At 42.1% G+C, this 22,294-nt stretch overlaps 1 protein-coding gene across 2 annotated transcripts; it reads right to left on the minus strand.

Annotated features, from left to right (window-relative positions):
* Window positions 1-1,497: 1,497 nt before the first annotated feature.
* LOC109897970 (macrophage-stimulating protein receptor) lies at window positions 1,498-20,721 on the minus strand. Of its 2 annotated transcripts, XM_020492676.2 has the most exons (21): window positions 20,436-20,721; window positions 16,836-18,168; window positions 12,685-12,861; window positions 12,432-12,554; window positions 12,147-12,317; window positions 11,716-11,876; window positions 10,649-10,784; window positions 10,281-10,417; window positions 9,347-9,526; window positions 9,094-9,193; window positions 8,749-8,967; window positions 8,445-8,585; window positions 8,110-8,263; window positions 7,722-7,811; window positions 7,324-7,542; window positions 7,014-7,094; window positions 6,526-6,707; window positions 6,273-6,382; window positions 5,913-6,078; window positions 5,596-5,732; window positions 1,498-3,285 (listed from the first exon to the last, which is right to left on the minus strand). In XM_020492676.2, exons 2-21 carry the CDS (start codon window positions 18,054-18,056, stop codon window positions 3,054-3,056), a joined length of 4,137 nt encoding a protein of 1,378 aa, XP_020348265.1. In that variant the 5' UTR covers window positions 18,057-18,168; window positions 20,436-20,721; the 3' UTR covers window positions 1,498-3,053. The 2 variants fall into 2 exon arrangements, with proteins under 2 accessions (XP_020348265.1, XP_020348272.1); XM_020492683.1 differs by lacking the exon at window positions 20,436-20,721 and having other exon boundaries at window positions 3,054-3,285; window positions 7,324-7,539; window positions 16,836-18,056.
* Window positions 20,722-22,294: the final 1,573 nt, after the last annotated feature.

The following is a 22,294-nucleotide window of genomic DNA, read 5'->3' on the forward strand; positions in this document are numbered from 1 at the left end:
CACGCTTCACCATCTGGCAGGCCGACGGATGAATCTGGTTTTGACGGATGCCAGGAGAACGCTACCAGCTGAAGGCATAGTACCAACTGTAAAGTTTGGTGGAGGAGGAATAATTGTCTCGGGCTGTTTTTCATGGTTTGGAGTAGAACCCTTAGTTCTAGTGAAGGGAAATCGTAACCCTACAATGACATTCTAGACAATTCTTTGCTTCCAACTTTGTGGCAACAGTTTTGGGAAGGCTCTTAACTGTTTCCACATGACAATGCCCTCATGCACAAAGCGAGGTCCATACAGAAATGGTTTGTCGAGATCGGTGTGGAAGAACTTGACTGGCCTGCACAGAACCGTGACCTCAACTCCATCGAACACCTTTGGGATGAATTGGAACGCCAACTGCAAGCCAGGCCTAATTGCCCAACATCAGTACCCGACCTCACTAATGCCTTTGTGGCTGAATGGAAGCAAATCCCCACAGCAATGTTCCAACATCTAGTAGAAAGCACAGAAGAGTGGAGGCTGTTATAGCAGCAAAGGGGGATCCACTCCATATTAATGCCCATGATTTTGGAGTGTATTACTTTTCCATATGGCTAACCATGATTGCATACCGACCCCAGTGCAGCTCAGTGTAAACAAGCATAACAGTAGGGTCAGAATCTTCTGGCAACAACCCCAGAGGCTCTGTAAGAGGCCTATACACTACTGATAAATGGCTGAATCAACACACTCAGTCACTCAGCACGCCTCCTACGTTGCCGACTTCTATTCTGACATTGCTTTTGTGCCAGACGATTTGTGCCAGAACCCTGATTTACCAGGAGATGGCCAAATGCGGTACTGTGGAAGTAGTGTTACAAAACCAGCTAGCCAGCTTTCTGAAATGTCTACTCTCGCTATGTCTAGGGTTCTAGTCCTAATTAACTTAACCTGTCTTAATGTGTGCATTTAACATTAAAGTAAGAGTCCACAGAGAGAGTGTTGGATGCATGTGTCTAGGCAACAAATTACTCACCGGGGTCCAGGGACAGCTTTGTCCGGATGCCAAAAGTCGACCAACCCAAGCAGGTTATGAATTGCTGGCCTTCCGACACTAAAGATTCGAACAAAAGCAGAAAGGCCCCGCCAAGTTCCAGAGGCTACTGTTCAGCCTCACTGCTCTCACCTACCACACCCCTGCACCTATAAAGCCGGGACCTGTTGCTGCTGCCACCTAGGTGTGGAAGTGCAAGGGTACTGTCTACCTGTGCACCTAGTCACTTCCTTACATAACTACCCTCCATTCCTGACAGTGTTTACACTTTCATTTAGCTTATGCTATAACCATACTGCAGTGCGTGATACTATGTCTTTTGAGTTAACAGTCATTCATTCTCTTCATGTATACTGTAGCTAGTAAGAGCTGACAGAACATGTCCCACAACTCTGATGTTTGAATAAAATCCTAGAGAAAAGCATTTGTTGAATCATTATAGATACTGTACATTATAGATACCATAGTTTCAGATGAGAATGCACTTGTATAAATATTTATTGGATGTGTATTGCCTGCACATGGAGAGAAGAATCACTGTATGATAAGAGACCCAGCATTGAACCTACAGAGGTTCTCAGTCAGATAAAGATCAAAAGGAGAGGCATGCAGGTTAAGTTGGGTGTGATGAAGCCAGGTTTCACAGTGGCTGCAGCATTAGCACACAGACAGGCAGGCAGTGTGGTGGAGAGAGACAGAGTTTCTTCACCCCCTCCTTTGCCTGTAAAACCCATGGTTCTGCCCTACTGGGTGTTACCCTCCCCGGCACCCAGGCACATTTTTTACAATGTGCCCTTTTCTTAGAAATATTCAAATGTCCCGCCATCTGGGAATTCACTTTTGTTCTTATGTAGCTTGGGAAAAACATAGACTTTATGTTAATTTCCCTCTTTATTTGTCTTGGATTCCTTTTGTGTGCAAGAAGCAGGACTGTTGCGTGACTTTTGTTGCTACTTTCCACAGAAATCCAGCTCATCTTTGAATGGGTGTTTTATGGTTGTTCTTCCTATTAATTCATGACAACAGCCAAATCTAATTGGCTAATGACCACTGTGTGCACTCACAAAGACAGATAGATATGCAATTTTAAAGTATGGAAAGGATATTATCCATATGGTATGTACACCATTACTACATGTTATTCAGTGAGTTATTTCTATTTTACTTTATGGTGTTCATATAACGTGATTCACATATTAAAGAAGTGCTGAATTTTCTCCATATTTCCCCAGCGTTCCATAAATATAGTAGAACACTGGCCTCTAGTGGAAGCCTTTCTCAATGACAGTAATATCCTGATGGACTCATTAAAAAACATATATAATTTGGTGGGTGCTTATATTTGTCCTATTTCACACATGTACACGTTTATTTATACACGTGTGAATTGGAAATGTGTTTTTTGCATATCCCAGCTGCATATTTACCAGTGACAGTTTACACAAGTGTCAGTTGTCTCTGATCTACTGTAAGTGTAGAGTGACAATGGATGAAACCACCACATGGGAAGAAGCTAATGTAGAAAATGTTCAAACTTAAATGACATAAATTAATATCTTATCATATTGGAATTTTACATAAATGAGCCATTTTACTAAAATCTCACAGGAACAAGAGTATATAAACAAATAAATATGTTAATTTATTACACTATCTAAAACAAATTGTGCATGAAATAAAAGTAACAGAATAATAACAGATCACTGTTGAAACATTAGGGTACATTTTGTTTGGTAAAATTATGATCCAAAATATACAGTATAATTACTACATCTCAAAAAAATTAAGAGAAAACATATAGACATTACATCCGTTATTATTTACCAAAAGCTTTCCCAGGTAATATACTATAATGTGAATGGGGGAGGACCATTCAAGTCCCTACACTTTCAACACTAGGTAGTAAAAGACAAGTCATTTTGTCCAGGATAACCGACGACCTTTAGTTTGACTTTCTAACTGAGCCCCTTGTGCTCATAGCACCAAGCCATACTGTATTACATGTACCTGTCCTGATGAGACATCAGGAGGACATTGAGCGTGTGTCTTCAGTGTCTGAGGAATCACACTCATCTGCGGACTCTGTGAGGGCAGGGTAGGGGCGTGGCTGGTCCAGATTGACGTAGGTGACCTTGAGGCTGATGTAGTGCTCCCCCTCAAGGTCAGACAGGATGGTCAGGACAGCAGACACCAGCGTTGCGAAGCTGGGTCTCATCTCTGGGTCTGGGTCCCAGCACTGCAGCATGATGGCATACCTGGAGAGAGTTCCATATAGAACTTACTATGGGGCTTTCTTCTAACAATAGAAGTACAAGTCATACATTACCAAAAGTTTGGAATGTCCTTGTTTTTGTCCATTAAAACAACATCAAATTGATCAGAAATACAGTGTAGACATTGTTAATGTTGTAAATGACTATGGTAGCTGGAAACGTCAGATTTTTTATGGAATATCTACATAGGCGTACAGAGGCCCATTATCAGCAACAATCACACCTGTGTTCCAATAGCATGTTGTGTTAGCTAATTCAAGTTTATCATTTTAAAAGGCTAATTAATCAATAGAAAACCCTTTTGCAATTATGTTAGCGGAGCTGAAAACTGTCGTGCTGATTAAAGAAGCAATAAAGCCTTCTTAAGACTAGTTGAGTATCTGGAGCATCAGCATTTGTGGGTTCGATTACAGGCTCAAAATGGCCAGAAACAAAGTCCTTCCTTCTGAAACTCGTCAGTCTATTCTTGTTCTGAGAAATGAAAGCTATTCCATGTGAGAAATTGCCAAGGAACTGAAGATCTCGTACAACGCTGCTCCCTTCACAGAACAGCACAAACTGGCCCTAACCAGAATAGAAAGAGAGAGGCCCCGGGAGGCCCAGGTGCACAACTGAGCAAGAGGACAAGTACATTAGAGTGTCTAGTTTGACAAACAGACGCCTCACAAGTCTTCAACTGGCAGTTTCATTAAATAATACCCCGCAAAACATCAGTCTCAACGTCAACAGTGAGGAGGCGACTCCGGGATGCTGGCCTAGGCACAGTTAAAAAAAAGCCATATCTCAGACTGGCCAATAAAAATAAAGTATTAAGATGGGCAAAAGAACACAGACACCGGGCAGAGGAAGATTGGAAAAAAGTATCTACAGGGACTAATCTAAGTTTGAGGTGTTTGGATCACAAAGAAGAACATTTGTGAGATGCAGAAAAAATGAAAAGATGCTGGAGGAGTGCTTGACGCCATCTGTCAAGCATGGTGGAGGCAATGTGATGGTCTGGGGGTGCTTTGGTGGTGGTAAAGTGGGAGATATGTACAGGGTAAAAGGGATCTTGAAGAAGGAAGGCTATCACTCCATTTTGCAACGCCATGCCATACCGTGGACGGCGCTTAATTGGAGCCAATTTCCTCCTACAACAGGACAATGACCCAAAGCACAGCTCCAAACTATGCAATAACTATTTAGGGATGAAGCAGTCAGCTGGTATTCTGTCTATAATGGAGTGGCCAGCACAGTCACCGGATCTCAACCCTATTGAATTGTTGTGGGAGCGGAGCAGCATGACTGTAAGAAGTGCCCATCAAGCCAATCCAACTTGTGGGAAGTGCTTCAGGAAGCATGGGGTGAAATCTCTTCAGATTACCTCAACAAATTGACAACTAGAATGCCAAAGGTCTACAAGGATGTAATTACTGCAAATGGAGGATTCTTTGACGAAAGCAAAGTTTGAAGGACACAATTATGTATAACCTTGTCAATGTCTTGACTATATTTCCTATTAATTTTGCAACTAATTTCATGTATGTTTTCATGGAAAACAAGGACATTTCTAAGTGACCCCAAACTTTTGAACGGTAGTGTACAAATTGCTTAACTGAAATAAAACAATATTGTACAGGCTATGTACTTATTTCAATTTACGGACCGAAATGACTAAGCAAAAGCGATATGGAGACGATTTATAGCTTTTACATATTTGATGTGTTTTTTCCCCACACAGAAAAGTCAGCCATTATGTTTTGCTATCCTACTCAACTGTTGTTCTCTCAATTGTTAATCTGTATTTCAACACTTCCTATTTTTCAGTGGGAAAAGGGACACATTAGATTAGACTGTAGGATGTATCATTGATAATGGGATGAGGACACATGGAAAAACATTGACGTTCAGATGTAATCTTATACCAGTAAATGTGTGTGCGTATGGGCGCGTTTAAGGATATCTTTCAAGTGAAGCAAATTGGTGATCATTAACTCCCAGACGACATTGCTTAACAATATTTGGATATGTGTGTGGTGGACATTTACAGGTTTAACACTGCAGGTTAACCTTTCCCACATCCTTTATTTACTGGCGATACTATCCTGTTTCTCTTTGTTGCAACTGTAGAGGTGGGAAATTCATCCAGAACCTTGAGGTTTTTTAAAGCATCTATGTTACTGTATAACCATATTTACTATAGACATATCATTTGTTTACTTTGAAAAGGGCTTCTTTTTTTCTTTTGAGTTCTACTATGAAGTATTTTCAACAAAATTAACTGTTATCTAGACTATCATTACCACTACTTACAAAGGGTCAGGACAGAATTGTGGTTGGGGGAGTCTCCTGCCTTTCAGCAGGTAATGTGTGATGTCATAGGGGTCCACCTCTGGGTAGGGGCTTGCTCCTCTGGTTAACATCTCCCATATCAACACCCCAAAGGACCACTGTAATAGGAGGTCATGATGAAAGTTAGCATGGTGAGAAATGATTTGGGTGTAATATAAAGTTGCTCTTATTGCTGTGTAGTCACACTGTAATTAATCAAGTAACAACATAGCCAGTCCTAATTCCACAAATGCTGCCTAATTCTTATTATGTTATCAGAAAGTAATTCCTTCACTTACTACGTCTGACTTGGCAGTGAATTTCTGTGTCTGTAGGCTCTCAATGGCCATCCACTTGACTGGTAGCTTGGCCTTCCTGTGGTCCTGAACACTGTAGTACTCCTTATCGAACACATCCCTGGCCATGCCGAAGTCTGCCACCTTCACTGTGTACGACTCATCCAGCCTGCACAGACAATAGTAAGGGCAAACATAAGGGTCACAGATTGGTTATCTGTGAATGCAAGCCTGCAACTATAGTACAGTAGCATTGCTAAGGAAAATAAAACCAGTTAGCTTATATCAGGACTAATGTATAGTTTAAAGTGGTGACTAGCCCCATTCACAGAGAACTGAAGTGACTGCTCAACCCTGACTTACATGCAGTTGCGTGCTGCGAGGTCTCTGTGCACAAACTTCATATGTGCTAAGTACTCCATCCCCTTGGCAACCTGAAGCCCAAAGCCAATCAGGTCTTTCACCGTGGGGTTCTATAGGAAGAATCAATACCACACAATAAAGATGTCGGTCACATAAGCCTTGAGATATATCACTGAGGTGTTAAGGAGATCCCTTGTATGCTGATAAAAGTGAACATTGTAATGTAGCTACTGTTTGGCGCCGGCTTCCTCACCCTTTTCTCACAGCGTATGAAGTGGCGGAGGTCCCCGTGCTTCATATAAGGTAGTACCACCAGGGGGAGCCCCTCCTGAGGCAACAGGATGCCCAGCAGAGAGAGAACATTGGTGTGATGGAACCCCTTCATCAAGATGCCCTCCTTTAGAAACTGCTCTACCTCTTCTACATCTGTTATCCCTGATATGGCACACACACACACACACATGCACGACACATGCACAACACACGCACACACAAATGCATGCTCATATGCAGGGCACACACATAAATGAACGTAAAAACTGCTTATGAACAGTCAACATTTACAGATCAAGCTTAAAAACCCTAAACAAACCACATTAAACCTAGTGTACATGTTTAATTATTCCTGCGTATGAGCAGGGTTGTTCCATGATTACCCTGCTGGTCACATGTACAGGTGACTAATACTCAGTCCACCTGGTTCAGATCTAGAACATTGTGAATCAGGGAGGAGGTGCTCACTGTTCAATGACTTGACTGCACAGTGGATTTCTCTGTTGTTATGGTCTGTGAAGTAGCCATGGTAAACTGTGCCAAAATGACCTGGGGGAGATAAGAGAACATTATTATCATCAGAAACAAAATTCAACGACATACTGTATATCAAGTCATCAGTGTGAGTCCCTATTATGATCCATGAACTTTCAAATTGCTGATTTATATGCTATAATAACACCCTCTATCCATCAGTCAAGGTGGTATGGGAATAGTAGCCTATGTGCATTTGATTAAAAAGCACACTGTGTGCTGTACACACTGTAATGAGACTGACCCTTGCCGATAATCTGGTGGTGCTGGACGATGAGCATGTCTGCTGGGATCAGCACGTCCTTCACCTCCTCCAGGAGCTCTGGTCTAAAGCTGGAGATGGAGATCTTCTCAGGGGGCATGAGGGGGGTGAGGGTGGGGTCCATGCTGCCTGCAGCATAGGCCGGGCTGGGGAACACCACTGTGCTTCCCAGAGCCAAACTTGGCCTCTGAGGCAGGACTACTAGAGTGGTGAGGGGCAAGGTCAGTAGAGTTCCTTCAGCATGTGTAGATAATTAATTTATGTCAGTATGTGTAGATTTCAACCACTGTTGTTGAAACCTAAGAATAGAAATTGAACGAGACAAAATGGATTGATAGATTCCCTACATAAAATATGATATTAGCCAATTACAGTCTCACCTCTTCTGTAGTCCCCTACAGGGGACAGTTCCACACTACTGCTGCCGGGGCGGTTGTGGTTATGAGCCAAACGGGTCTCCACCTGAGAGGCTGGAAATTAGTTTTCAATCATAAACCAAGGGAGTAGGGAACCGCATCAAAAGTCAACAAGACAATGTTAGCTACCGCTGTCACTGTGCATGGCTGTGCATGGCTGTGCATGTCTGTGCATGGCTGTGCATGTCTGTGCATGGCTGTGCATGGCTGTGCATGTCTGTGCATGGCTGTGCATGTCTGTGCATGGCTGTGGATGTCCTACTGAAACCAGGTGTATAAGACATCCTCATTACCAGTCATTGGGGTTGTGTAAGATGGCCTGATTAAAGTCCAGACAGACAGGGAACCCCACCTTTCTTCTGCTTCCTCAGGTGCTTCATGACTACGAAGGCCAGCACGGCCCCTGCCACCAGGGCCCCCAGTATCCCCAGTACGATGCCCACCATGTAGTGGTTACTGACCAGGACCACTGTCCCAACGTTGTGAACCTGCCCATTGATGGAAATCTGGGGGAGGATAGACAGTGGGTCAGATCAAGACTGCTGCCAGACTACTGTCTTGTTTTCCTCACTTAACCACATATTTAGGGAAAACCCAATAGTAGGATGTTTATTGCTTGAATCTATGTAAAGCTGTTGACATACTCTAATGTTGAATGGACAACATAGTTTCCAGTTACTAACTTACCTTCACAGGCAGTCCACTGATGGTTACGTTTCTAGGGATCCTGCAGGTGATTTCATTGTCCAGAACTTTTGCGTCACAATCCACTCCTCCCACTGTCATAGTGATTGTCATGCAGGAACTCACAAGATTCAGTTTCTGGTGCTGTGAGGGTGAAGAAAAAAAGAGTTCTGAGTTTTTCTTCTTGAAAAGGTTTAAACAGTATGTAAGCAATAAAAACAATATTCTTACTCCTTCTGACAGTAAGTTGCAGTCAAATAGACATGACACCATTAACATTTTGTTGTTATGGCACTGTTGCACTTACATGTAGTGACACTTCATCTTGTCCAGCATACAGCCTAAGTACATGGCCGTCAGTTTCAAAGGGTATTGGCTCGCCATAGGGGTGGTAGGAGAACTCTCCATTCCACAGTCCAACAGCTCCATCCATATCAAAGGAGAGCTCCCCTTCCTCTGTCTCTTCCCGGGGGAAAGCAGGGGTTATGCACTCCATCCGTGTGGGCAATGACTTGCCTTTGCACTCCTGGAGGGAATTATAAAAATAGCTGTATGAATATGATTATATTATGTATACTATAGAGATAAAACATGTTTTCATCTCTATCATGTACACAGTATGTGGTAGTATAATCTTACAACGAGATCTTACTCTGGTGACAGGCTTCAGGTGGCTCTCGTTGGGCCTAAAGCGGATGATGGTCCTGTATACAGAGTCCAAGTTCTTCCCCTCAATGATTATCTTTGACCCCCTGGAGAGTGGAGAGACGATAACATAACAGATTCTACAGAGACCCAGCAGCAGGGCTTAGATCGTTCAACCTTGTCTCATGGTTGAGATGGTAATACTGATCGTTGAGACGGGTCATTCCATATAGTGAAGAAGCCTCACTGGCTTGGCCTACCTGTCAAAACTACAGTCTGGGAGGACGGCTGTGACCTCTGGGTTCTCTTTGTAGTAGAAGACCTTGGTGGTGAGGATGGGGGACTTGTCTATGAACACACTGAGGGGGACGTCCCTCACCTCCGAGATGGGCTGAGACAGACAGATGATGGAGGACATGTTCCCTCTGGGCGCTGTGACACTGGAGACCGGTGGAGTAGAGGGAAAGTCCAGGGTTAGTGCTCCTACAGGCAATACTATAGGATGTAGGTTCACCTCACTCTACATGTGGCTTTCACATCTGACACATTAAAAAGTTTAACAGACAACTTAAATGATATACTGGTAGACTTATATATATATAAATATATATATATATATATATTTCCCCCACAGTGAGTTAGTCATCAAAACAACTAGTTTTTCATTCACTCCCTGTAATTGAAAGGTTTAAAGGTAAAAAAAAAAAAGTAATAATAAGTAGTCTGAGCACAGTCAGATCGAAATCAGTTTCCAATACTGACATTACTGTACAAACAAATGCTGGGACAAGCATGCGGCTCTCACAGGTAAATAGTAGACAGTGAATTATGCCATAAACTCATAGAAAAAAGGTGCTATCTAGAACCTAAAAGGGTTTTTCAGCTGTCCCCATAGGAGAACCCTTTGAAGAACCATTTTTGGTTTCAGGTAGAATCCTTTTGGGTTCCATGTAGAATGCTTTCCACAGAGGGTTCTACATGGAACACAAAATAGTTCTACTTGAAACCAAAAAAGGTTCTACCTGGAACCAAAAAGGATTCTCCTATACGAACAGTGGAAGAACAATTTTGGAACCTTTTTTTCTAAGAGTGTACAGTCAGGTATTTTAGAAGTCCAGGTTAGAGAAAACAGACTTTGGGTGAAAACATCACAAGAGAGACATAATAACATAACCAGTAACTGCATCTGCCCACCTGGTGATTGGGCAGGGCTCTCCATTCAGAGTGACCCTTCTGGTCTTCCCAGCGTCCAGGTGAGGCCCAGTCACAGTGATCAGAGTTCCCCCAACACGAGGCCCGTAGTTGGGCTGGATCTCTGTGATGTTGGGAATCTGCCAGAGGGAGCAAAATGTCCCCAATTTAATCAAAAGGCCATTCATCAAGTATTGCTGATAATGTGATGGTGACTTTGTATGTACAACAGAGGATACTTCCAAACTCACTTGATATTTACAATATGTTTCTGTTACATGCAATAATATATTTTATTATTAACAGAGGCATAATCAAATGAATCACCCAACTACAACTAAGCAGTTAAATCAACAGTAGATTCAAATTACCACAAAGGTAAATCCTGGCATCTCCGCGTTCCCGTCGATGGAGTAGCGGCCCTCCACCTTCCCCTCTTGCACCTTTACAGTGATGTTAACTGGTTTGGACAGCTCAATGGCCCCAGAGTGAATCTTACACACCAGGCTAAGGAGCGGCACAAGAACAGGCTCATCAACATGTCAGTGTCAAATTAACATTGATGCATCAGAAATCACCACGAGACATGAATACATTTCAGTTTTATTAACATCTATGTTGCATTACTAGTTGAGTAAAACCTACCTACATATAATAAACCTACTGTATACACTGAGTAAACAAAACATTAAAAACACCTGCTCTTTCCATGACATAGACTGACCAGGTGAATCCAGGTGAAAACTATGATCCCTTATTGATGTCAATTGTTACATCCACTTCAATCAGTGTAGATTAAGCCTTAAGACAATTGAGAGATGGATTAGGTATTTGTGTCATTCAGAGGGTGAAGACCTGCAATGCTGCTGGGTTTTTCAGATTCAACAGTTTCCTGTGTGTATCAAGAATGGTCCACCACCCAAAGGACATCCAGCCAACTGGGAGTCAACATGGGCCTGCATCCCTTTGTATTGCTTTCAACACCTTGTGGAGTCCATGCCCCAATGAATTGAGGCTGTTCTGAGGGCAAAAGCGGGGATGCAACTCAATATTAGGAAAGTGTTCCTAATGTTTGTTATACTCAGTTTAAGTCAATATGTCTAATATGATTCACTGTGTATCTCTGTCATTGTGAGTGATACTCACTGAGAGAGTTCAAACTTAGTCCAGGGCTAAGAGAGTATCCACACTTAAACATTCTAAAGTGGGCTAGCACCAACCTTGGCCCAGGACTAGCTGGCCCTGCTTTGGAGGAGGATTAGCACCGACTTTTCGGGGCTAGCCAATCACAGAGTTCTACTGTTACCTAATTTGAATTTGCTACTCCAGAAAAGTGACATTTGGTTTCAGTTAATCCTGCTTGTGGGAAAACAGGCTATGTTAACCCAGGGCCAGTCTTTGTCTTGGGCGAAGAACAATGAAGTGTGAAAAAGCCTACTGTGTGTTGTTGCTCTTCAGTGGCAGCACAGCACAGGCTGTCTGTCCCAGTCTGACCAGGTGGGTTCTGGAGCTGATGGCAGGCCTCAGGGGAGACTGGAACTCCCAGCCACACAGAGTCAGCTCTGACTGACCATCAGGGGGAGCCATCTTGGGGAAGAACTAAACCAAACAGGAACAAACAGACTCAGCATATGACCAACAATAACAACTTAGCATAATAACCACATACAAATACAAAAGTTATGGTCACGTTATGCTCAGGTAATCTGTGAATATGGACAATCTCAAACATATCTTTATGATAACCAAACATGCATATGACTAATGACATTTCTAGCCAGCATTAACAACCATGGTATTGGTGGGAAGCTAATTGCTCCAATCTAAACTACATTAAACAAACACATCCCTCTCCCCAGTTCTTCTCACCCCAGTGATACCAGGGGGGCAAGACTCATTCCTCCAGCGGCCACTGCACTCCTCCTTCCAAGAGCACACTCCAGAGCACCAGCCACAGCCCATGAACTCAGGGGCCATCAGGCACATTGCACAGGTCATGAAGTGCTGGCAGCCTGGCCCCCTCTGAGGCACCTGGATCACCTAACAGCCAAAGAGAGAGATTTGATTAACTTTGATCAAATCAAAGAGTCACTTTGATTACTGTGTACAGTGTATTTACTACCTGTAACAGATTTTGAACAGGCTTTTCCATACCTTGTCTCCAACCACAAACAGTAGAGATTCTGACGAGTACACAGCAGCAATGGAGGAGACCCTCTGGTTCTCTACCAAGGTGTAATTAGCAAAGATAGTAGGGCTTGATCTTCTCAAAACAAGCTGACAAAGAGACAGAGCAGATAGTTAGTAATCTATCAAAGAAGGGCTGGACTGTGTTCACAGTTTTCATTCATTAGATCAAATGGATCAGGATCACACACTATTGTGAGCTCTCTGTCCCCCTCCATACCTGCAGGAGCCGTCCAGTGGAGGTGCCAATGTGTGCCACGGTCTTGTTCTCAATGGTGGTGACCAGCAGTGAGGTGAGCAGGACATCATTCATCTGCTTGTTGAAGAGGTCCACTCTGTAATAAGGCTTAGACACCATGCTGGGGTGGTCCCTGCAGGTGGCGTTGTTCTCCATGCTCTAGTAACAGGGAGATAGGCCATAATAGATAGGGAGACTATGTAAATTTTTAGTAGGGCCAGGAGAATACTTTTGCAATCCTTTTTTCTAAGAGTGTAAATAACAGAAAGCAAAAAAATAATTATCTTGATGCATGGACAAATTGTGTTCACATTTTGTAACAAAAGCCCTCCAGCTCCAACCTGTTGGCTAAAGTCCTTTAGTAAACGTAGGGCAGTATATGAGGGTACATGACATCAGGCCTTGAGGCACTACACCCTACTGCTGTTGTTTTGTAAACAAATGTGGCATGAAAGTTCTAGGAACAAGGAACTAGATGAGCAGCTTTTCTGATGCCAAGTGAACAAGGAAGAAAAAGTCGTAAGGCTTTAGAAGGGAACACTTTGAGAGCACGCTGAGCAGTGAGTTGCTCCACAGTTCTGATGCTATTATTATGTCAGTTGTAGTCTGTGCATCATTATTGACTCATTTTGCCCAACTTCCTCATGGGACCAGAAAACCACAATCGTGTCTGGCCTCAGAGGCCACAGTGATTCATAGCGCTACTATATTCTAGTGATCACTCTGACGTGGTACAATTAAACCTATTATTCGATCCATCTAAAGAGGTACAAATAATATGATAACGAAGCAATCATTGTCTCAGATTTCAAGTTACAACAGTCAAGAATATGCACACAAGCTGTTGTGCAAATTAGGAATTCTCCAAAAAGGCAGTTGAATCAAAAACTAGAAGAAGAAGGATATAGCTAAGGAACAGTATATGCTCATTAGTTCAACAGAACTCCTTGTGGTGTTTGGGAATCAGTATCTGTACTACTGACACAAAATTGAATATGTCATATGATCAGAGTGTTTTTTCTGACTGTCTCGGGAACTTGTAAAAAAAGGTGTTTTCTCCCACAATACTGTACTAGGAAAAGATTGGTTAAGGTGGGTTTATTTCCATGGTTTCACAACATCTGGGTGTGCTGGAGGTAGAGGGCAGACAGTGAGGCAATAACCAGACAACAGTAAGCACTCAATGCCAGGCCTGGAAGTGGCACAGACCCGGGACAGCTGCTCAATGCCATGGGCCACTGAAACAGACTTCAAATTATACAGTCGGGTCCCAAATTATTGGCACCCTTGATAAAGATGAGCAAACATTTTTATACATTTTAATATTTTAATTATTTACATTTTAATACTAATACAATTGGTCAGAGGTTTTGTTTGACAACTAATAACCTCCGCATGGCGAGGATAGTGACACTGAGCATTTTTGTCAAATGTTTTATGAGATTGGAGAACACATTGGGAGGGATCCTAGACCATTCCTCCATACAGAGAGACCATTCCTCCATACAGAGAGACCATTCCTCCATCTTTCCAGATCCTTGATATTCTTAGTGTGCGATTAAGGACTACCCTCTTCAATTCAAACTACAGGTTTTCAATGGGGTTCAAGTCCAGAAACTGAGATGGCCATTGCAAAATGTTGATTTGTGGTCAATTTACCATTCCTTTGTAGATTTTGTTGTGTGTTTGGGGTTATTTCTCTTGCTGGAAGATCCACTTGTGGCCAAGTTGCAGCCTCCTGGCAGAGATAACTAGGTTTTTGACAAAAATGTCCTGGTACTTGGAAAAGTTCTTGATGCAATTGACCTTAACAAGGCCCCCAGGACCAGTGAAAGCAAAATAATCCCAAAACACCATATTTTGCAGTAGGTATCAGATTATTTTCTGCATATGCATCTGTTTTTCGACACCAAACCACCACTGGTATGTGTGGCCAAAGGGCTCTGTTTTCAAGTCATCTGACCACATAACAAAATATATCCACTTCAATAATGCCTACTACACAACAGGTAATGACACTAAAAGGAAGTGTAGTTGTTCTTGTGAGAAGCAGGGTTATTGGTATCAGCTATGATCTACTGTTGGAGAGGGAGGGGCCAGGATTTCAGATTCCTGTCAATTCCAGCTGGCAGGCCACTCCTGCCCTGAATTGTGAAAACATACAGGAACAGAAAAGTACTGTAAAACATGGTAGAGGTGGCCTCAGTAGCCTTCACCTAGAATTACAGTTTTGCAGAATGAGAATCTACTGAAGGATTTTCGTTCATCCACCCATTTAATGTCAAGTGTGACTAATAGTGGAGCACAGGAGTTCTTTGGCAAGTTCTTAATTTGGCATAATACTTTGCTTATGAATCTGGCAAAGACAACATTTCAAGCTGTCAAACATCTTCAATATCATTGGAACCTCTACATTTAGTCAATAGTTATCTGATGCACATAATGTGGCTAAATGTCAAACTCTCCAATGGCCTTACAGGAACATTCCACATTCAAGGAGGTTCATGGCCAGGCTTCCTTCAGTTTGTAGGAGGCTGAATGTATCTCCCTGGAAAAGCATCCGATTGAGCGAAACAGCACCCCTCTGTCTCAGTATGTGTACACCCTCTATCTGATGCCAGTTTGGATTTGGCTTCAAACCAATCACAAGCCAAGCGTAATTTACAGAAAAAAATTGAATTATTGCATCTCATTGTGTCGTTGTCCTCCGGTGGCTAACTAGCTAGCTAAAATCGTCCCTTTCCTAAATTACCCATGGATCGAGATAGGGATTTGGACTAGTGGTTTTACTTAATTCTCCGTACTGGCAAATTATTATATTGGTGATTCTGATCTAACCATAAATTCATATATTGTGTCCCTGGCCTGAGAGGATGGAAGTTCAATATGTAGCTAGAGGTAGTAGGCTAATGTTAAACTAGCTGGCCTGGCGCATCATTGCCCATCAAAGGAAGTTAGACTAACGAGCAAGCATTTTAACCAGGTAACCTAGGACAACTAAAACTAAAAGTGTGTACTGTATGACAGAGTCATAAAAGAGAGGACGATGGCATTGGCGTTTCAGGGTGAGTCAACATGTTAATCAGTACCATGGACAGCCATATCATATTTAGATTACGTTGATTGGGCTAAATCGTTTTTTGGTATCTTAGTTGTCACTGTATTAGACTAAACATAGGTGATTTGATGATGAGGAAATATTGACGTTGAAATGCTGCTGGAATTAGTGGAGGCAGCTCCTGTTTTCTTTGCAACTTGCAGTAACTCTCTCTGGTTCTAAATCAATTGTTTTTTAGTAGTCTAAAAATTTTGGAAACATTAACTTGCTTGACCATGTAACTGTTTGTTTAGTGGACTTCACCAGGCAGATGTTGCTCTCTGGTTTTGTGATGAAACAAAGGTGTGGATGAATGTATTCTGCCACTGTGTCTTCTTATTGTCTCGGCCTTACGCCTATATACCACGGTGACAATCAAAAATGTTGTTTAATTTCCAGATTAATGAGGCATAAAATTCATTTGACTAACAATAGAACATTGCCAAAGGCACTGTTAAAGTACATGTGCCATGAGACATTTATTCAAAGACACATATCTGGAAACAAGTTTAAAAGCTAACTAACTCCCAAATACATTGGCCTCTGTCCAAAATCCTGTTCCTTTTCAGCTGTTTTCTTGTGTTGGAATAATGGTGTGTCCTTTTTCCATAAAGCAGTTTTACATCCTAAAAAAATAGCTTCCGGACAAATTGATTGCTCCCTAGAGGAGTTAAGGAGTCAGAAGTAGGGTTGCAAAGCTACCGTTAGTTTACCAAAGTTACCAGAATCTTCAGGTATTTTGGTAATGAACAGAAAATCTATAGCAATCTATGGTAAATTTTGTAATTTATACTTGAATAACTTAAAATATATATTCATATATACTATTCATTTTTTATATCAGTGTCCATATTGTCCCTGAGATTTTAATAGATAGGCCATATGGTTCAAGAGAAAATAGCCTTTTTAATGAAAAAAAAAACACATCTAATCATCAATGGCATTATAAACCAAACAAAAAAATCACAACTGCGATGGAAAAGGCACAGAGGGCTGAGTCGTGCTCTGTGACCCCGTTGTCGGCTGGTGAACTCACCTCATGAGGACAGCTCTCGCAGGCCTGGAAGTGGCACAGTCCCCGGGACAGCTGCTCTGGGCCGGACTTACAGCAGTCATCCACCCCGTCATCGATAGCCTTGTTCACGTTGTCCATGGGAAAGGCACAGAGGGCTGAGTCGTGCTCTGTGACCCCGTTGTCATCTGTGACAGCGAACACTCCATACAGGATGTCATCCTCTTCCTCTGCCCCTAGTTCATCTGCCAGCTCCCTGCCTGCCTTCCCAAAGTGGGCTGCCTGCACCACATTGTAAACCACATCCTTAAAGGCCTCGCTCCCGCTCACCGTGTTCCTCCTCCTCCTCCGCTTGGGTTCGAAACGGCACTCCAGAACCACCTCCCGGTACCTTCTCATCTCCCACTCGCTCCTCGGCAGGCGGCCCAGCCGAGTCTGAAACGGGGAGAACTCCTGGTCAGGGCTCTCTCTCTGGACGGACAGGAAGTAGACAAACTCCTGGGTGAAGAAGCTGTAGACATACTCAATGTTGTAGGTCCTGCGCAGGTTAGGCAGAACGGTCAGTCCCCGCACATCGCTGTAGAACCCATCTTCTGTTGCCAATGGTCGGCGCACTGATATGGACTTCCTGCCATATCTCTGTGTAACACTGTCGTTGACAGTGGCAGCCACAAAAAAGTATACAGTCTGCCCCTCCTCCACCATGGTGACTTTGGTGCCCAGCGGGCTGGCAAGGCAGTCAGGGCAATAGGCAGCAGAGTTAGATTCTTTTCTGAATAAACATTTTGAAGAATTCTTATTGGGTGCTTGTCCATCTGTCTTAAGTTGGTGAAAATGGCACACACCATATTGAGAACTCCCACAAGAATATAAATACATAAAGAACGTATCCAACAACAATACCTCATTGTCAGTGTTCTCTAGGAAGTTGGGATCCTTGTCAACATCACACAAATTGCAAATCTTACACTCAGGGCTGCCCACAGGGCCTGTAGGAAGCTCCCACACCTTCTCCAAACTCATGTTCACAGCTTCGACCACATTCTGAGATGCAACATACACTTCCTGGTACATTGAGTTGGTCACTATGTTTTGGATGGGGCTTTTTGTTTGGAAGAAGGGCATGGTGTAGGCCACAGAGAAGTTGACAGGGCTAGGGGCTGTGGAGGGACAGGTGTCCAACGCGGAGGCCAGGACAGTCTGGAGCCAGACACATGTCAACCACTGGGTGGCCCAGTGGACCATCTCCAATCTGGGACACAGAGAGAAGGGAGCACTGACGTCTTTGGGTTACCTCCAGGTCTGATGGTTGGACAATGTCATCCTTATTGAGACCAGCTGCAGATCTCTGAGGAGACTAAAAAATGATTAATTATTAAAGTAGGACGCCCAGACAGTCCACAAGATTGCAGTCAATATGACTCTTAAACTGTAAACATAATGGGATTTTATCTCAAAAACAAAGAGCTGAGTACTTTCTGGTCAAGCCAAATATGAGAGAGACAGTGATGAAGAGACGTGTGGTGATAAAGAGCCAATGTTAAAAGCTTCTGCTGAATCATAGTAAATAACAGCCTAATAGGAAATGTTTAGATACTGGTAGCCAAAGAGAGCTGTGTTGGTATTACACACTATGTGTCTGTGAAACCTTTTCTTAATTAACAACCCAAATTATTTCATAAAGTGCCTAAAAATGTCATGCTCTGTCCTCTGTCATCACAGCCTAATAATGTAAAAGCCCTAGAAATGTCAAAAAGCATCTATCCCAATTTGTTCCATGTTCTCATACGAAGGTTATAGTAATTCAAACCCTCTGTCTTTCTAGCTCAATACAGATCAATAATCCAGACTTCTTCTAATTCAAGAGAATAGTAATCTCCCTGGAGGTTTTAATTTCCCTAGAGGTCTTTACATTCAAATGATGAATGGGTTGAAATACATAATTGCTAATCAATACTGAACAATGTAATTACAGCTAGTACTAAAGTGTACCAAAGCACTCCATGTCCCCTGGACATTCTGCATTTTAATTGAGCCTGATCCCCTGGGTTGATGTTTAACTGGACACATCATAGAAATGTGGCACTCCGGGACCTGGGCCTCTCTACTTTGCATTCCTGTCACAACCACTACGTGCCTTTCTGGGAGAAAGATGCGCACGGACTGATGGTCATACAATACGTGCCTTCTAAGTCCCACATGAACATGGGAGCTTCTCAAAAACGTGTTGTGCAATTTCAACAACAGAATCATTATAATGAGGTTAACTACCGGTATATAATAATCTTCATGATACAGTAAAAATACCTAGAATAATTTGCCTTTAGACTTGATTGAAAATTGGAAATATACAACATCAATAATATACAACATCAATAATTAATTGATAATTAATTGAATTGCACTGGTGTACATGTTACATTATAGACAGACTGAGTGGGGCAGCAGGGTAGCCTAGTGGTTAGAGCGTTGGACTAGTAACCGGAAGGTTGCAAGTTCAAACACCCGAGCTGACAAGGTACAAATCTGTCGTTCTGCCCTTGAACAGGGAGTTAACCCACTGTTCCGAGGCCGTCATTGAAAATAAGAATTTGTTCTTAACTGACTTGCCTAGTTAAATAAAGGTTAAAATAACACCTGCAACTTCATGTCAAACCAACTGAGGTTTAGTGTTTAAAACTAGAAGGGACATGGGTATACATATTAATAGGACTGATTGACTTTCTGCATGCTCATGGTTAATAAACCAAAGGTTTGAAATTGAGTTTCCATTCATTGCCATTTTTAGGTAGGCATGTGATGCATTGTAATCTGGTTTTGGTAATTGAAAAGTCACAAATAGCATTACCTTAGCCTTTTCAGGTTCTTTCTACAAATGTCATTAGGAGAGTAGAGCATTACAATAGGCTAAGTATCAATGAATACAGTGGAGTACAGTACTTTGTCTATGCAGCTTGGTCAACTGTCTGGGCCATGAGTCTGCCTGGGAACATCTCCAATAGCACTAATGTATTAGCTATCCAACTAAACTGCGATGTGATTAATAGGTTTATAATTCTCACAGCTGCCCTGTTAAACATGCAATAAGGCAATACGAGTTTATCTGACTTGCAGGAAATGCCATGTGTATATCATCATGGAACAGTTAAGGTACACAATTCCTCCATAAAACCAGGTAAATACATACAGTGGTTGTCAATACAATATTATATATATATTTTTTTTCAGCATATCTCAACCTAGTTCTAAAACTGACAAAAACAATATAAACAGAAATAATGTTGTCCTTCAAGTGGAGTAGAAACAACACACTTGACACACACTCACTGGTTGAATCGGCGTCATTTCAACTACATTAAATTGAACCAACGCGGAATAGAAGTTGAATTGACGTCTGTGCCCAGTGGGAGGTTTGAAACACCCAACGTAGACCAGTTACTGGGAATATATCATAGAAAATCGTAGATTATATTTCAGATTATTAAATCATATCAGTGTGAATATAACCTTCTTCTGGATCCAAATTGAATACATTCGATGTCTAAATCACAGTATAGCTGGGTGAGGAGGGAGAACGAGGAAACTCATCTCAAATTATATGAAGCATTTTACGATTTTACTTACCTGTTTGAGCTAATGAAAATAGATCACGAATCTCTCATTTGGCTTTGACTGCATTGCCAAACTCTCGACGGCGCGCGGACTTGAACATGTAAGCCTACTTTTTCACTCCACCGATAGGCCTATTGATTCTAATACAGCATTACATGAGCCTGAATTTTCCCAAATAATATAGCCTACCCTATTCAAAAAAGTATATTCAAAAATGTAAACAGTTCTTAATAATTCCATGCACAAGTTGAACCACAGACGACATGCAGTACTCCTAAAATGAGCGAACGCACGCCCCTCCTCTTGGCGCGCACTAGTAATACAGTGTAGCATCTGCCAAGTGCATAAAATGATAGTGAAATTGATGAAGCTTGCCACTTGACTTTAAAAATGTATTTCCTATTTATTTATTCACAAAGAAAAAACACTTTTTGGGATTTAACATAAATATATGAATGAGTAGTCCATGTGCAATTGTTGAAAGTAACAAAAATAAAAACAATTTAAAAAACAAATTACAATAAAATCTTACCAAAGAGGGGGTAAATAAATCTGTCTCTTGTATGTGGTTAAATAGTTACTGATGTCAGTTGTCCTATGATAGTCTACAGACAAAATTCTCACAATGTGTTGTATTCAGACATGAACACCTACACATTACATTTCATAACACATGTATTATTTATCCTAATATTAAATCACTAATCGCTAGGAACATTTGTAAAATATTGGCAGATCTACAAGCTAGACCTGTGCCACAAATGAACAGTGGAGTAAAGTACTTAAGTAGTACTTTAAATTATTTTGGGGGGGGTATCTGTACTTTAGTATATATATTTATGACAATTTTACTTTTACTTCACTACATTCCTAAAGAAAAAATAAATGTACTTTTTACTCCATACATTTTCCCTGACATCCAAAAGTACTCATTACATTTTGAATGCTTAGCATGCAGGAAAGTGGACTAATTCACACACTAACCAAGAGAACATCCCTGTCATCCCTACTGCCTCTGATCTGGTGGACTCACTAAACACATGCTTCGTTTGTAAATTATGTTGAGTATCCGAGTGTTGGATATCCATAAATTAAACAAAACAAGAAAATGATGCCATCTGGTTTGCTTATATAAACTCAGCAAAAAAATAAACGTCCCTTTTTCAGGACCCTGTCTTTCAAAGATAATTTGTAAAAATCCAAATAACTTCACAGATCTTCATTGTAAAGGGTTTAAACAATGTTTCCCATGCTTGTTTAGTGAACCATAAACAATTAATGAACATGCACCTGTGGAACGGTCATTAAGACACTAACAGCTTAGACGGTAGGCAATTAAGGTCAGTTATGAAACCTTAGGACACTAAAGAGGCCTTTTTACTGACTCTGAAAAACACCAAAAGAAAGATGCCCAGGGTTCCTGCTCATCTGCGTGACATGCCTTAGGCATGCTGCAAGGAGGCATGGGGACTGCAGATGTGGCCAGGGCAATAAATTGCAATGTCAGTACTGTGAGATGCCTAAGACAGCACTACAGGGAGACAGGACAGACAGCTGACCGTCCACGCAGTGGCAGACCACGTGTAACAACACCTGCACAGGATCGGTACATCCAAACATCACACCTGCGTGACAGGTACAGGATGGCAACAACAACTGCCCGAGTTACACCAGGAACACACAATCCCTCATCGGTGCTCAGACTGTCCTCAATAGGCTAAAAGAGGCTGGGTTGAGGGCTTGTAGGCCTGTTGTAAGGCAGGTCCTCACCAGACATCACCGGCAACATCGCCTATGGGCACAAACCCACTGCCGCTGGACCAGACAGGACTGGCAAAAAGTGCTCTTCACTGACGAGATGCGGTTTCGTC

This window comes from Oncorhynchus kisutch, linkage group LG1 (genome assembly GCF_002021735.2).
Source record: "Oncorhynchus kisutch isolate 150728-3 linkage group LG1, Okis_V2, whole genome shotgun sequence".
Classification (NCBI taxonomy): domain Eukaryota; kingdom Metazoa; phylum Chordata; class Actinopteri; order Salmoniformes; family Salmonidae; genus Oncorhynchus; species Oncorhynchus kisutch.